General features: G+C 36.3%; 1 protein-coding gene and 1 pseudogene across 1 annotated transcript; one reads left to right on the forward strand and one right to left on the reverse strand.

Moving 5' to 3' along the window:
• Positions 1–2,513: 2,513 nt before the first annotated feature.
• On the forward strand, positions 2,514–6,190 carry LOC110647332 (calmodulin calcium-dependent NAD kinase-like; annotated as a pseudogene).
• Positions 6,191–11,118: 4,928 nt separating this feature from the next.
• LOC110647331 (histone H1) lies at positions 11,119–12,486 on the reverse strand. Its single transcript, XM_021801103.2, has 2 exons — positions 12,185–12,486; positions 11,119–12,058 (listed from the first exon to the last, which is right to left on the reverse strand). Exons 1-2 carry the CDS (start codon positions 12,362–12,364, stop codon positions 11,321–11,323), a joined length of 918 nt encoding a protein of 305 aa, XP_021656795.2. The 5' UTR covers positions 12,365–12,486; the 3' UTR covers positions 11,119–11,320.
• Between the last annotated feature and the right edge of the window lie 3,423 nt (positions 12,487–15,909).

A 15,909-nucleotide genomic window follows, 5' to 3' on the forward strand; every position in this document is an offset into this window, starting at 1 on the left:
CCGATTTTATTGGACAGTTAGGTCAGGAGTCAGCTCTCGGGGTCAATTGACCAAATTGCCCCTCGCCGGTTCATCCCGGTTTGCAAATAATTTCATATTTCTTCCGGCTCCCTGACCTAATTATTTGACTGGCTTAACAGTTCTTTTTCGTGATTTTCTCTTTTCCACTGTGTTTATAATGGTCCTAAGGACCGCAGCGTCACATTTTACGGTTCGAAATTTGAGTTTAAAATGACTTTGCATGCTCTCGAGGAGGTCACCCATCATTTGTGACTCTACTGCTTAACTTTTTATATTCTGTTTTTCTTTTTTATACTTAACTAATTGAACATACTAATTATTTGTATTTATGGCTTCTCTAGTTGTCTTAAGTATGGTTCTAATCGCCTTAATTATCCGGATCGACACCGGTCACCGGAACAGTGAAATCTACCAGGCTATGCAAACGGGGGTGTTACAGACAGCCTTCCTCCTCCGCCCAGCAGCCACAGTGATTTCAGTTAAGTCTGTGAGTAAAATATTAATTTTAATTGTAATTTCGATATTATTATATATTCAAGCATGCCCGTGCATCACTTATATGTATATATCTATGTAGTTAAACTTTAGGCACATTTTATGTTGCATTCACAACTGTTAAAGTGCTATGGATGTTGTTGTGGTAATTTGGAGCAGTGTACGTTGGCGTGCATGTGATGTGGTGTTGGCTATGGACAGGATGGGTAGATATGGCTTGAGATTTTCGCTGGGACCCGGTCCTTCGAAGTAGACACGGCTTGAGTTCTTCGCTGGGACCTCGATTTTGTTTATTAAGCGAAAGTCCGAGCTTGAGTTCTTCGCTGGCACAGTTTGGATTAAGAGGGCTGTATAGGGGATCAGCTCCCATATATATATTGTTTGACATTATTGGGTGTGTGAGTGCTCCAAATTACCTTTTTGCTGATATGATGTGAAAATATTACTGATGTTGCATTTTACTCTACAGGGTGCATTAGCTTTAGATAGTTATAGAGATTATGGTTAAAATTTATATTTTATTCTCTGAGTCGAACGCTCACTCCTATTCATTATTTTTCAGGCTACAGGAGGATTATTATTGTGATTAACCTGTTTTTCTCATTCGTAAGTTGTTTATTAATGTTTGTGTAATTCTGTTAACTTCTAGAATTCCGCATGTGTAAGAAATATTCATTTAATTTGGGGCTGTAATATAATTACCATGTTGGACCTGTAAACTTATTATTATATGCATGTATGTTGGACTGGATGAGGGAGCTGAGCTTCCATTTATTTTTGTGACATTTGAGTATGTGGAGGGTGAGCTGAGCTCTCCAATTGATTATATATTGTGTTTACAGGTCGGGTGAGTCAAAAACTCTCCGTTGAAAGGTCCATTTTATGGCCGGATTTTGTCCGGTTGAATTCTTGAAATTGGGCCCAAATGGGCCTTAGAGTTAGGTCGAGAAATAATTAGACTTATTACGGGCCTCGGGGGCTTTGGGCTGGCCCAGGTCCTAGTGCCGGTCCGGCCCATAGGTTGGGTCGTGACACCCGACCCATCGCGAACCTCAACCAAGGCCACACCGGGACTCACTCACTCACCCACTCATAGGTTTTTGCTTTTTTTTTTTTTTTTGTCAAAGGTAAAGATACACATACAACGGCATCTTGATAAAATTATGATAATTTTATCAAGACCCCTCATCTAATGTAAGTGCTACGCGCTCACTCTCCACAATTGACCTGGGATCTCAAAGGATCGTTATTTGCTGTTGTAGACAATAAAGTTTCCTGAAACATCTATATATATATATATATAAACATCTCTCTCTCTCTCTCTCTCTCTCTCTCTCTCTCTCTCTCTCTCTCTATATATATATATATATATATATATTTTTTTTTTTTTTTTTTTTTTTTTTCTTAACCTCTTCATACTGTAATTTACAGGACAAGGGTTCTGAATTGTTTGCACCACTACTTGACGCACATTCATAATGAACTTGCTAAAATTTTCAAGATTATGGAGTCGTCTCCAGAATATAAGGTTTTGAATTTGTGTTCTAGTCGAACCAATTGGGTCAAAAAATCCCACTGGATCAGTAGCCTGGTGATATTATTATTATTATCCTTCCCTTCCCCACCAACCCCAAACTAATATGTTGATATTAAAAAGATTGAAATGATTTACAAAATAAAATTCATAATAGACTTCAGAAGTCAAAGCAATTACATGTGTTAGCAGTTGATTTCATTGTGATAAAAAATGCATAGAGAGCCCAGTTACTTTTACGAGAGTCTAAGTCTCCAAGCAAATATGACGGAGACCATGCAACTAGGAAGGATATGCAATGTCAACCTTTTTTTTCCCATCTTCACAACATCCCTCAAATCAAACAGAAAATCCTCTGTCCTGGAAATCTCAAACATGCTGAAATGTAGTTAAGCATTCACCCAATATATACTGATTTTTGTTTCTTTTCATTATCTTTCATTCTCAAATTAAATGACATACATATATTCTTTCCTTAATTATTTCTTCAGATTATAACAACAAACCAACCTTCACTCAGATCTTTGTAGCCTCTTCAATTGGCTTAATCGTTGCAGCAGCAATGCATTATCGTTTTCGATATACAAAGGATCGGAAGATCATCCCACGTTTAAAACAAAAGGAAGGCCAAGCAGAGAAGCTTGAAAGGTTCCCTCACTATGCAGGTAAATATATATATTTTTTTGCTTGCATATATTTTTAATTTGTTTATTCTTTATATATTGATTGGTTGGTGTAGTTGGCTCAGCTAGGCAAATGGGATTTGCAGATAGGAGAGAATGTCCCCATCTTTGCAAGTTGGCTGCAGAATATATTTGCAAGAGCGAAAGCTGTGAGGAAGACATCCATACATTTTTTGCAGATGAAGTTGAAGCAGATTCGTTGTTTGTAAAACTTCTGGAGGAGCTTGAGAGATGCATTCTTAGTTATTTTGCTTTTCATTGGAGTCATGCTGATCTTATCATGCATCAGGTCATTAATTAATTAAGACTTTATTACATAAAATCTTGGAAAAACATCAAGCGCGATATATTGCATTTTCTCTGATTCATCTTAATTCTTAATCTAGAATCTAATCACATGAATATTTCAACTATTTTGTTGCTCGTGTAATATGTAACACACACACACACACACTATATATATATATAAGGGCTGCTAATCACTTGTCTACCATTCTCTCTTATTGATCCTACCATGCATCAGGTAGAGAAAAGCTAAATAAAATATTATTAGACCTGGCAGTGTCTTTGCCTGTACTGTGCTTCTGTTGCTTTCTTATCATCTAATTTCAGGTGTTGAGTGCTGATGTGGAACCCAAAAAGAAGTTGAAGCACATTGTCATGGCGGCTACAAGGTGCGTATCGTCGCTCATGCTCAAGTATTTTAGAGAATTCATGATCGATCCAATGCAAGAAAAAATTTATCCTTTATTCCCTTTATTTGTTGGCTTTATCATGTACACTCTGCAACATCACATGAAAATAATCATTGAGATAAGCTACAATATATTCTTATCCAATTTAGAGAACAGAGATTCGAAAGGGTGACAAAAGATCTCAAAGTAGCTAGGGTATTCAATACATTGGTGGAGGAAATGAAAGCAATGGGGATAGCATCAAATGATGACTCACGATGTACAGAGGTTATGGCTCCAGTGGCACACTCTGACAGAAGTCCAGTCCTCCTTTTAATGGGTGGTTTGATGGGTGCTGGGAAGAGCACTGTGCTTAAGGACATTCTCCAAGAGTAAGAAAACTTCAGCATTTTATGATTGTTGATACGCAGGCATCTCAAAACCACTTATTTCTCATATTCAATCTTACATGCAAAGCAAATGGCATGGTAACTATAACACTTGCTTATACATAATGCTTACAAAGCAAATCTTTTAAAGATGAATCATTAGTCGCATGGGTCTATAAAAACAAGTTAACCTAAGCTAACAATATGGTTTGCATCATGAACAGACCATTTTGGGCAGGAGCAGCAGGAAATGCATTGATTATCGAGGCAGATGCCTTCAAAGAATCAGATGTCATCTACAGAGCACTTAGCTCCAGAGGACATGCTGACATGATCCAAACTGCTGATTTGGTGAGATAATGCGACCCTTCACTACCCCCACTGAACCACGACCGTAAGCACAATCTTGGAAAGAACATTTGATAAGGTCCATGATCCAAACGAACTGACTTTGTGCCATCATAAACAGAGTATAAAATCATGAACACCAACATTAGTATCAAATTTACATACCTATTAATTTCAACTTCTTATTTATCCAAATGGACCCACAATATAAAATTCTTAATTCTAGAATTCTTTATCTAGTTGCCGCCAATATGGTCCCTCAACGCTCAATAGTCCTTTCCACACATCAATTTGCATTCAGTAGTCAGTGCTACTCCCAAAGCAATTTTCATTGCTCTGTCAATCTATTCTTCTCTCTTATTTGTAAAAGAATCTTACAACATTTATTTATTTTTTTTCTTATGTAGAAGCACAAGCCGTTCACAATCTCAATTGCACAACCAATCAAAAAAAATACTTGATGCATCATCTGACAATATTCTAGATGCTCTTACTTGGTAGTATTAGATTCTTAAATATTTCTGATGGTAGGATTCAGTTGAAAGTTTTTCCTTTTTCCATTTTACCTTTCAAATAGGTGCACCAATCATCCACAGATGCGGCATCTTCTCTCTTGGTGACAGCCTTGAATGAAGGGCGAGACATGATCGTGGATGGCACACTCTCTTGGGTACCATTTGTCGTGCAGACAATAACGATGGCCAGAAATGTTCACCGCAAACGTTATCGCATGGGAGCTGGTTACAAGGTAGGCAGTGATGGAACCATAACTGAGAACTACTGGGAACAAACTGAAGAAGAAGAACAACCTCTAGATGGATGCAAAAGGAGAAAATCATATAGGATAGAGTTGGTTGGGGTTGTTTGCGATGCTTATTTAGCTGTTGTCAGAGGCATAAGGTAAGCAGAAATTTATTAATTCAATTCTTGTGGTCTTATATTTTATGTTTTTATTTAACTACAAAAACAAAGAGGAAGGGGGAGTGCATTCGTAAGATACTAATATACAACAATGGGCAATGTGAGTGCATACAGGAGAGCTATAATGTGCAGAAGAGCTGTAAGGGTGAGGTCACAATTGAAATCCCACAAGAGATTTGCAAATGCATTTCTAACCTACTGCCAACTGGTTGATAATGCTAGGCTATATTGCACCAACGCTTTGGAAGGAGCACCTAAGGTACAAATTTTCCCTGTGTCACTTCATTATTCTCTTCTATCTTCTTTAAGGTCGTGTCCTAATCAGGCTACATAAAATCGAGAAGAATGTCACACATGTAACTCAAGATTCAATCAACTTATTTAAAAAGCAAAAGCGAAGCAGAGTAACCTACGGTTTATTTGAATTTGGGTAAATTACATGTTAAACTAAATCCTATTACCTTGACTTTTTTAAGGTTTAAAGCCCCGAAGTTCACAGTTTTTAAATAGCAAAAGCAAAGCAGAGTAACCTAGGGTTTATTTGAATTTGGGTAAATTACATGTTAAAGTAAATCTTATTACCTTGAATTTTATAAGGTTTAAAGCCGCGAAGTTCACAGGTTTAATTAGCACAAAGACTACACTCCATTATCTCAAGCATGACTCCACTATTTCGAGTATGACTCTATCTTGAAACAAAACCTTAGTTTAGCAACTCTAGTCCCCCAAGAAAAATGGATGGAGACAATAATTAAGCTAGCAAAAATGACAAAAATATCATTAGCTTTCATGCTTATAGTTGTAACTAAAATGTCTATTCACATAGTGCTTCATCCAAATACTAACATAAAAATAACTGTGAAGTTGATCGGATGGAAAGAAAGAGACAAGACTCTGCTGGTTGATCCAGAAGAGATAAACTGTTTAAAAGGGGTGGGTAGATTGAACGAGGAAGCAGACTCAATATATGAGCTTTACAAGTCCCCTAACGCAAGTATGGAGGCTGGTTCAATTTGGAAAGACATAGTATTGTCATCATCAAGGTTAAACATTCAAAAGGAGTTGAAGTATTGCATCCAAAAAGTTGAAAGATCAAAATCATATGCTAAAGTTCAATGCAGATGAAATTATGAGGAAAAGATCAACATAGAAGCAAGCATCTGATTTTTCACCAAGTTTCACAAAGGAATATCACACCAGGGTTGTGCTAAATATGACTGGTTTTTTATGTAACATTCCTCTTCCTATTTTATGCGTTCTTTTGTTCATTAGGAGGCCCATCAAGCTTACATAATGGGAGGTAGCCACTCCCTCTCTAATTCCAACCTAGAATTAATTTTACTAGCAAATTTGATTGGAATGAAAAAAAGATACAAGGCATCACATATAATTATTCAACACTGGAATTACACGAGAATAATATTTAGAAAGGAGAAGAATCACACCACAACATAAGCCATTTACCAAGTGTTATCTTCATTCACAACTCTTGTCAACATAAAATTAGCCAACTTCTATCCCTGATAGAGGTTTCTAGAGATAGTTAAAATTCAAAACAAGAATAACTGTAAACTAAAAACAAACATAGCAACATTGAAGCACTGAATCAAACTAGGATTTTTAATGATCTTTAGATATTTAAATTTCAAATTTTATCCTCAAATCTAATTATGTATATTGCAACCCATCCACAAAAGTCTTTTTTTTTTTTTCCTCTCTCTCTAAGTTTCCTCTAATAGGTGATGTTACAGTTGTTTCTCTTAGGAGCTCCACAGCTTTCAAAATATTCCAACTTAATTTTACCCATAATCACTAAACTTAAATGCATCAACCAACTCTATAGAATGTCACTATTGCCAAATTTTAGTAGAAATTTAGCCAAAACTTTTATCTATTAATTAAGAAAACATGATAGCTTATTTTTAATTTTATTAAGTATACACAAAATAACTTGGTTATCATGCAAAAATTTGGCTAAAATTTTTTATCAACATCTTGGAATAATAACCTCATTGAAAAAAACAAAGTTAAATAATTTTATTGATACTTATTGAATTGTACTAAAATAAGAACAAATCCAATGATCATGGTGAAATTAAGCTAAATATTCAATTTTGAATTTTTTATTAGGAATATATAGCCTTGCTTCAAATGACTTTATATTGCATTGGCTCTAAATTTTATTCATATCTGCTATAGGCTCAAATGTACTTGGTTGGAACATTTAATTGCGACCAGTGTTTTTTATTTTTTATTAAACTATCCTATTCTTAGTCAATGGGTTTTCTTATCCTTTTTATTTAGATGAAATTTACAATGTTTCATGTGACAATACTGTTTATGCATTCCTTTAGAATTTAATTTAGATGAACATTATGCCATTATGATTGGAACAATGACTATGGAATTAATTTTATTTACAAATAGAATTCATAGATAAAACTCATTTGTAAATTCCCATATTTGGTATCTTATGTATTAAATATATAATTCATTTTCAAAATTTGGTTCAAATAGAACCAATTTTTCAAATAATTAAAGATTAGAATTTTAAATGAATTTTTTGTGCACACCAAACAAGTTAATGAAGTGCTGAATTACAAATCAATTCCAAATTTTCTGTGGCATGACGGTGTGAATTGGCCAACCTTCAGTTTTTTTTTTTTTTTTCCCAATTCACACTTTTAAGGCAATCTATATGAATAAAATTTCTCTCTTTTTCTTTTTGGAAAATGAAAAAAATAAAAAAAATAAAAAACAACAACAAGTGATGTGAATTGGCATTGTCAAAACTCATAAATACATCTGAAAGAAATTTAGCATTTAACAAGCAAGCTCTGCAAAAGGAATTTCAGAATAACAGGATTGACTCAACAACTCTCAACTTCTAGTTCAAAAGATAAGCCCATACCAATATCTTCCCATGAAGCATTAGGCCAAGAACAAGGTGCACATAATCAAACATTCTCTAACCATCAGAGACGCAGAAATTTTGTTTCTATCATCTCCCTAACTAGACAAGATAACAACAATGAAATGCAAGTCTCTGAAACACCATAACCAAATTTTGACCCACAATTTTAGGTTTCAAAAACTTCAGCAAATCTATCTGTTAGATCACGAGAAAATTTGCATTAGGAAATAGGAATCCAGTTCCTCTCACTATCCATACTCTTCATACATTTGTTATAGTAAGTTTGAGCATGGAAAAGTCTGTTATTCAAATGTCCCGTATCCTTCACACGTGACAAGAACGAGAAATGTAGGAGATCACCAGGAAATCCTCATCAAAATGAGAAAAAGAAAAGGCGTTGGGGCAGGGAAAGGGAGGTGGTGAAAGATGTTTCTAATACTGAATTCCCAATAGTGACATATCAGCATGGTCAAAAGTCAAGCCTGCACCTTGATGAAGGATTTGAATTTTGACTAGAAAGCAAATATGATGTACCATATCCAAGAACAAAAATCATTTTCACAAGTTATGACCACACCACAGTAGAAAAATATTTGGGTACATCACACACATATAAATCATAAATTAAATAAAACCAACCCAATAAATTAGACATATAGCATTAGTTTGTACCTTTAGTTAATTCAATCAGACACCAATGATGAAATTACAGTTCAACATTCCAGCTAGCTTTCAATAGCTGAGAAGGCAATGTGTATCACACAACAGGACCTAAACGGAAGATAAAACATATGTTAGAAAAAAAAATTAAGATAAAGAGAGAGAATTGGGGGAAAAAATGTAAACCAGACATGGAGATATAAGCATAAATAGAGCAATCAAAATAGGATGGGTAAAAGCATGCTGCATGCCCCATAATCACAGTTGGAGAATGGCTTCCATTGCGTCCAAAGAGGACCTGAATTTTACTACATACAGAGTGGACTAAATCATGCTAGTGATAATTACCAAACAAAAAAAATTCACTGATGCTCAACATAAACCAAAAATGAGCAACACGATATGAATGATAACATGCATTTCCATTACTATTGTTGTTGATTTATGTTTTGCTACGGCTTTTGCAGGAGTCATGTTATACTTGCTAATCTTTTATAGGGTCATTTGACATTGTTTGAGATATTGACATCAATGAAGAAGAGCAATAAGATGAGAATTCGCAAAAATATGAAGCATTTGAAAATTTGTAGAAAACTAAAAACAGAACTTCCATTATGGGAGTTTTTAGGCATTGTTTTGGAATTGTAACAAGCTAGAGCAATATCAAATCCTAGGCAACTGTTCTTGCTTCACGTTCTCTACCCACATCCATTTTGCCTTCCTCCAGCCCCTACTGTTTCACCACTTACATCATCAGTTCACTCTTCCTTACAATCTCTTTTGAAGTAGCCAGCTAATATTGTCCTTGATTACAGGTACTTTGGTTGTAAGTGTTTTCTCTTATTGACAAGAGTACCATCATACCTTTCAACCATTACTCCACTACATTAAATTTTCTCTAGTTCTAAATTTCCAAAGTACCAAATTAAAAGAAAAAAAAATCCCTAGTTCTATGGTTATATGACCTTCAACCCCTATAAATGTCATTTTAAATCTCTATAACTGTCAGTTCCAAGTGACTAGAGTAATATAAGTAACCAGAAGTTGTGCTACTAGCATGAACTTCCTTCGGTTGGAAGACACTAAGCTATCAAAGAAATTTTGCACGTTAAGAAAAAGTCATAGATTAAAGCAGGAAATCACAAGACAAGCATAATGATGTAGATCCACAAAGAAAATAAAACACACAAAGGGGAAAAAAATGATACTCTCAAAAAAAAAAAAAAAGTTAGCAAGAAACTGTCAAGTGTTGCCCCCTTAGTCATGAGAGTGTGCAGTTGCCAAGTAGCACATCTAAGTTTATGCCAAGTGGCACACTTCTAATATATATATATAATTTATTGTTCTTATTATCCACTTTTTAATTTCCTAATACTTAATAGAAAAATTTAAATAAAATTGATATTTATTAATTTCTTTTACTATGATATACATCTATATTTATGAATTACAATTGCAAAAGATCTTAAATTTGAAACCAATTAAGTATAAACAATTAAAAATACAATCAAATAACAAAGTGATTGCCCATAACTGAGTTTTCATATCAGTAAAAGTCAAATACAATTAGCATTTAAGTTATATGAAAAAATGTTGCTATTAAAATCTACGAGATGGAGTATAGCAGTTAAAGTAATGAGAACTTCCATATCTTGCCGTGCATTGCATCTCTAATGTCAGGCCAAGTCCCAACTGCTCTTTGTATCACGACCCATATAGAAACTAGATAAAGCTATCGAGTAGCAATATTAACAATGCCTAATATAGCTTGAATAGAACCTTTTCAAGACTAATAAAAACAGAAATTTAACATTATGGCAGACTTGGCAGTGACAAACCAAACTCATGTAGATTTTAAAAGATACTCTGTTTCACTAAACCACTGGCATACAATAGAATGCTTCAAGATCCTGTAAAAGGTTAATGGTTTCAACCAAAACAATTACCAGAGACAATACAAATTAGCCACCTCACATAAAGGGACCTATGCAATGTAAAGTTTAAGAGCTAGGTTATAAATGTACCTGTGGTAGAAGCAATGTCATCTCATTAGGGTTCTCCACAATGTGATTGCAACCAACTCCCACATGAAATTTGATGAGTGAAGAAAGAAAGAATCAAATCTCAGGCCCCTTCAAAATTCAATCGAGCAACCAAGCTTCAACTACCCAAAAAAACAAAACAACAGCGTGTGAGGGAAGCTGCCTTTCACAAACTTAACGCCAATCCTCAAGCATGCACCAAAAACCAGACGACCAATCGAACTTACTTCGAAGAAGAACCCCTTTTTGTGCGACGATTTTTCAGTATTCATGTGTTAGATTACCGAAATCACAAAATTTGCACCATCAACCAAAGGAACCCATGTGATATGTAATATATATTCAGAGTGATTTTAACAGTAAAAACTGCCACTGTAACGTCTGTAGCTTTTGAAACATTTTCCTAGAAAGCTAAAACCCACTCTAAAGGAGATAAGTTCGTAAGAAAGATTTATATCATAAATAGGTCAACTGATCATACAACTTACATTGTTTGAAACTCGAGAAATAAAAACAAAAAATCCGATGTCTTCTATTTTGTCCAACTGCCACACATGGACCCAAATACACCTCCAAGCAACCGAATTTACAAAACTATCCTACAAACGCTACAGCCTATGGTATGCCTCTCTGTCACAATCACTTCCTTGCCTTCCTAGCTGAAGCCCTCTTCGCCGGCGACTTTACGCTCTTCGGTTTCACGCTTTTAGCAGGCGTCTTCTTTGCAACAGGAGCCTTTTTCGGCGCCGCCTTGGAAGCCGCAGGCTTCTTCCCTGGATTAGTCCTTGTCGATGTTCTGGCCGCCTTAGCCGGTCTCTCCTTAGCTTTTGGTCTAGCCGTAGCAGCCTTAGGCTTTGCAGCAGGCTTAGACTTAGCAGGCGCAGCCTTAGGCTTGGCAGGAGCCTTAGCCTTAGCAGGCGCGGCCTTTGGTTTGGCAGCAGCCTTCGGCTTGGCAGCAGCCTTCGGCTTAGGGTTCGCCTTAGGCTTAGCAGCTGCCTTCGTCTTAGCTGGAGCAGCGGTAGCCGCCTTCGTCGACTTGGTTTCCTTTGGCTTGGCAGTAGCCTTGGCCTTGGCCTTGGCCTTGGCCTTGGGCTTGGGCTTAGGCTTAGGCTTGGAGGCAGCAGGCTTCTTCTTAGCCTTGGCTGGAGCAGCAGCAGGAGAAGCAGGCTTTGGTGCCGATGACCTTGCTGGTGGGAGCTTGAATGATCCTTTCACCTTCACAAGCTTACCAGCAGCTACAAGCTTCTTCAGATGGAATAGCAACAGCTTCTTGAAGTTAGGAGGTAGCTGCTTCTGCTTCTCTTCAATGAACTTAGTAATCGCATACTGACTTGAACCAGTCTTTTCCTTTAAAGTCACAATGGCATCCTTAATCATCTGGAACCACACAAACAAACTAAATCAGATCTACAGAGGACAAAGACTTAACATTTCATGAATTAAATTAAATTAAAAGAAATCAAATTCGACTCTGAAAACGATATTATAAGGCATGGGACGCACCTCTTCATATGGAGGATGAGATGGTGGACTGCGTTTCTTAGGTGCAGTAGCCTTTTTGGCTTTGGGTTCCTTAGCCTTTTTGGTCTTACCGGTCTTGGTGGCAGGTGGTTCCACGACAGGCTCAGTGGTGACCGGTTCAGAATTGGCCTCCACAGCCGAGGCCGGATCTTCAGTTGCCATTAAGGATGGAACGGAATAAAAATCTGGCGTTTAGGAATCGAGAACGGAAAATTGAGTGAAGAAATGGGATTGAATTGGATAGAGGACCGCAGAATAGCAATTTTGATTGAATGCCAAGATGACGAAACGTTGGGGATTTAAAGAGTCGAGTGTGCGTGAAGCATATCCAAAAGCTGATCTGTGATTGGCTGATAGGCCCAGCACGCGGATCGCTCCTATAAGGAAGTTTGAATAATAGCCGTTGGATATTGGCGTTATCTACCGTTGAGAATGCTAGGTAGGAGCTTGTGTGGTCATGTGGGTTGGGGAGGAATGGATGAACTTGTTAGTTTATGTGTGCTTTTGAGCCCAACTTAATTGGGTATAACTTGAGCTACACTTGAGGGATTGTTGTTAGGTTTTTTGCATTTTGTAGTTTATCATGTAAGCTTTCTAATGAGTACTCGCACGTATTGTGGAACTTAGTAATTTAAGAGAAATTGGAGTTTGAAGCCACAATGCTCAAAATTAGGGTTCATTTTGATGTTATTGTGGTTTTGAGGGATTTCAGAATAATGTGTTGATTCACTTCTGGATTTTTTTTATCTCGTATGATAGTAGCTTAGTAAAGGAAGCTATTGATCCAAGAATTATCAAAATTCAATAAGATTTAAGGGTTGATTGATCGATTAAAATGTCTCTAAAGTTGAACACATAATATAAATATATTATGATATGTACCTTTATATACAAAAACAAAATGAGTTATCAATGGAAACCTAAAATATGAATAAGCACTAATAATAAATATAGTAATTTATAAAAAATTACCTAATAACAACAATATCTTAATGTCCAATAAAAACTTTATACATTGTCATGGCAATATGCCATCTACTTAAGTGCTTAATATTGTTTATTGTATGAAAGATCTCTAATTTGCATACAATATCAACCTTAAGAATGCATTCCATAGTTATAGACATATTTAAATTGCATAGGCAATTGAAGAATGATTTTGTCACTGAAAATGGGTGTGATTTTAGGAAAGACTCAAGTAATAGTGACAGTACAATTCACAAACACAAATACACAAATAATTCAATTTCAAACACATGTACTTCCTAAATCACAAATAGCAATAACATCCTTATTTATTCAATTACTTTCTTGCCTCAAAAATCTCTAATACATATAAGCACCTTGTAGCTTCCAAGAGTGTCTATTTCTCTTCATTCTTTCTCAGTTCCATCTCCAATTCAACCTCACTTGCATGAGCATCTGCAATTTCTTCCTCATAGTTCCTTATCTCACTAATCATAACTGTTATAACTTCATCACACGTTTTATATCTTGGAGGATCAACCCAAAGAGAGAAATTACACTTATTATGAGGATGATATTAACCCTAGGCATAAAATCTTTGACCTTCATTTCTAGGTGTATCGGTAATCTTAAGTGGGGATGGATGGCCACACAAATACTTTGAGATCCATGCTCTACATTGCTTGCAAATGATGGAGCATCTTCAATTTGGAATATGGGTTAGGGATGGATAATTTACTATTTAGCCCTTAGCTTTTACCATTCATTACTACTTAGTCGCTATATTTTAGAAATTAAACAATTTAGTTATTGACTTTTGTTTCCATTAAAATTAAAGGCCCCTCAATCTAATTTGAAATCAATTTGTTGTTAATTTTGGGTGAAAAGAAAAAACTACCCAACCCAAGGCCCACCCTCTAAACCCCTAAACGAACTTTCCTCCTTTGGCTACTCCAATGGTTCTTCTTTAATGGCCTCTATCTCTATACCTCCCAAATTCATTGTCTCTCAAATCACTTCCAAATCTCAACCTTTCTCTCATTTTCTTCTCCACTCTGACTTTGAGCCTTCCTATTTCCCTCTAAATACTTCCTTTTCATCACCCTTTTCCAATACAATCATCACCCTTTTCCAATACAATCATCAAGACTATCATTCCCTGTTGCCTCTAAGAATGATTTTCAAGCCATGAAGATTAGCCTTTAAGACATGAGCTTTTGGAATCTCCTTCTAGTCTATGCGAGTATTAAGAAAAGGAAAATTATGACCAGAGATGATTGAAGAGAAAAAAGGAAAATTGGAGTTTTTTGAATGGATCCCACAAGTCGAAAGAAGAGAATGGATAAAAAAACTTTGTTTTGAGGGTTAATAAAAAAGTTTATAACCATTGCCATTTTCTCTCTATAGAAAAGGTTAAGGAATAAAAATTAATGGGTTTGGTTGATTGCCATGAAACTAGCAATGAATTGCTTATTGTTGTCAATGATGAAACAAAAAAGGGTGGGCTTGGTCTTTATGGCAAGGAGAAGAGATATTTGGTATTTTTTAGGGCTAACTTCTTGGCCCTTTGTTCTATAAGTGTTTTGTCACGACCCAACCTATGGGCCGGACCGGCACTAGGACCTGGGCCAGCCTAAAGCCCCCGAGGCCCGTAGTAAGCCCAACTATTCACTTAACCCAACTCTAAGGCCCATTTGGGCCCAATTTCAAGAAATCAACCGGACAGAGTCCGGCCATAAAATGGACCTACCAACGGGGAGTTTTGACTCATCCGACCTGTAAACATAATAAATACTCAATTAGGGAGCTCAGCTCACCCTCCATATACTCATCAGCATAAAAATAAATGGGAGCTCAGCTCCCTCATCCAATCCATCAAACATACATAGGATATTAAGTTTACAGGTCCAAAATAACAATTTAGTTTACAGACCCAAATCAGATCAACATTTCTAACACATGCAGAAATTCTAGGAGTAAATAAAATTACACAAATATTAATAAACAACCTGCGAAGGAGAAAAGCAGGTTAACCGCAATAAAATCCTCCTGTAGCCTGAAAAATATTGAACAGGAGTGAGCGTTCGACTCAGAGAGTAAAATATCAATTTTAACCATAATCTCTATAGCTATCTAAAACTAATGCACCCTGTAGAGTGAAATGCAACATCAACAACATTTTCACATCATAACATCAAAAAGGTAGTTTGGAGCACTCACACACCCTGTAGTATCAGTCATAATATATGGGAGCTGATCCCCTATACAGCTCTCTTAAATCCAACCTGGTGTCAGCGAAGAACTCAAGCCGGACTTTCGCTTAATAAACCAAATCGAGGGTCCCAGCGAAGAACTCAAGCCATGACTATCCCTCGAAGGATCGGGTCCCAGCGAAGAACTCAAGCCGTGACTACCCGTCCTATCCATAGTCCACACCACATCACACGCACGCCAACACACGCACACTGCTCCAAATTACCACAACAATATCCATGGCACTTTAACAGTTATCAATGCAACATAAATCGTGCCTAGAGTTTATCTACATAAATATATGCATATAAGTGATGCATGGGCATGCTTGAACATATAATAATATCGAAATTACAGTTAAAATTAATATTTTACTCACAACTTGACGGTGGTCACTGAGGCGGCTGAGCGGAGGAAGAAGGCTGTCCCAGCTCACCTGACAATTACATTACAATTTTTAATAGAAATGACTCGATACAATCAAGAAA

This window comes from Hevea brasiliensis, chromosome 2 (assembly GCF_030052815.1).
Source record: "Hevea brasiliensis isolate MT/VB/25A 57/8 chromosome 2, ASM3005281v1, whole genome shotgun sequence".
Lineage (NCBI taxonomy): Eukaryota > Viridiplantae > Streptophyta > Magnoliopsida > Malpighiales > Euphorbiaceae > Hevea > Hevea brasiliensis.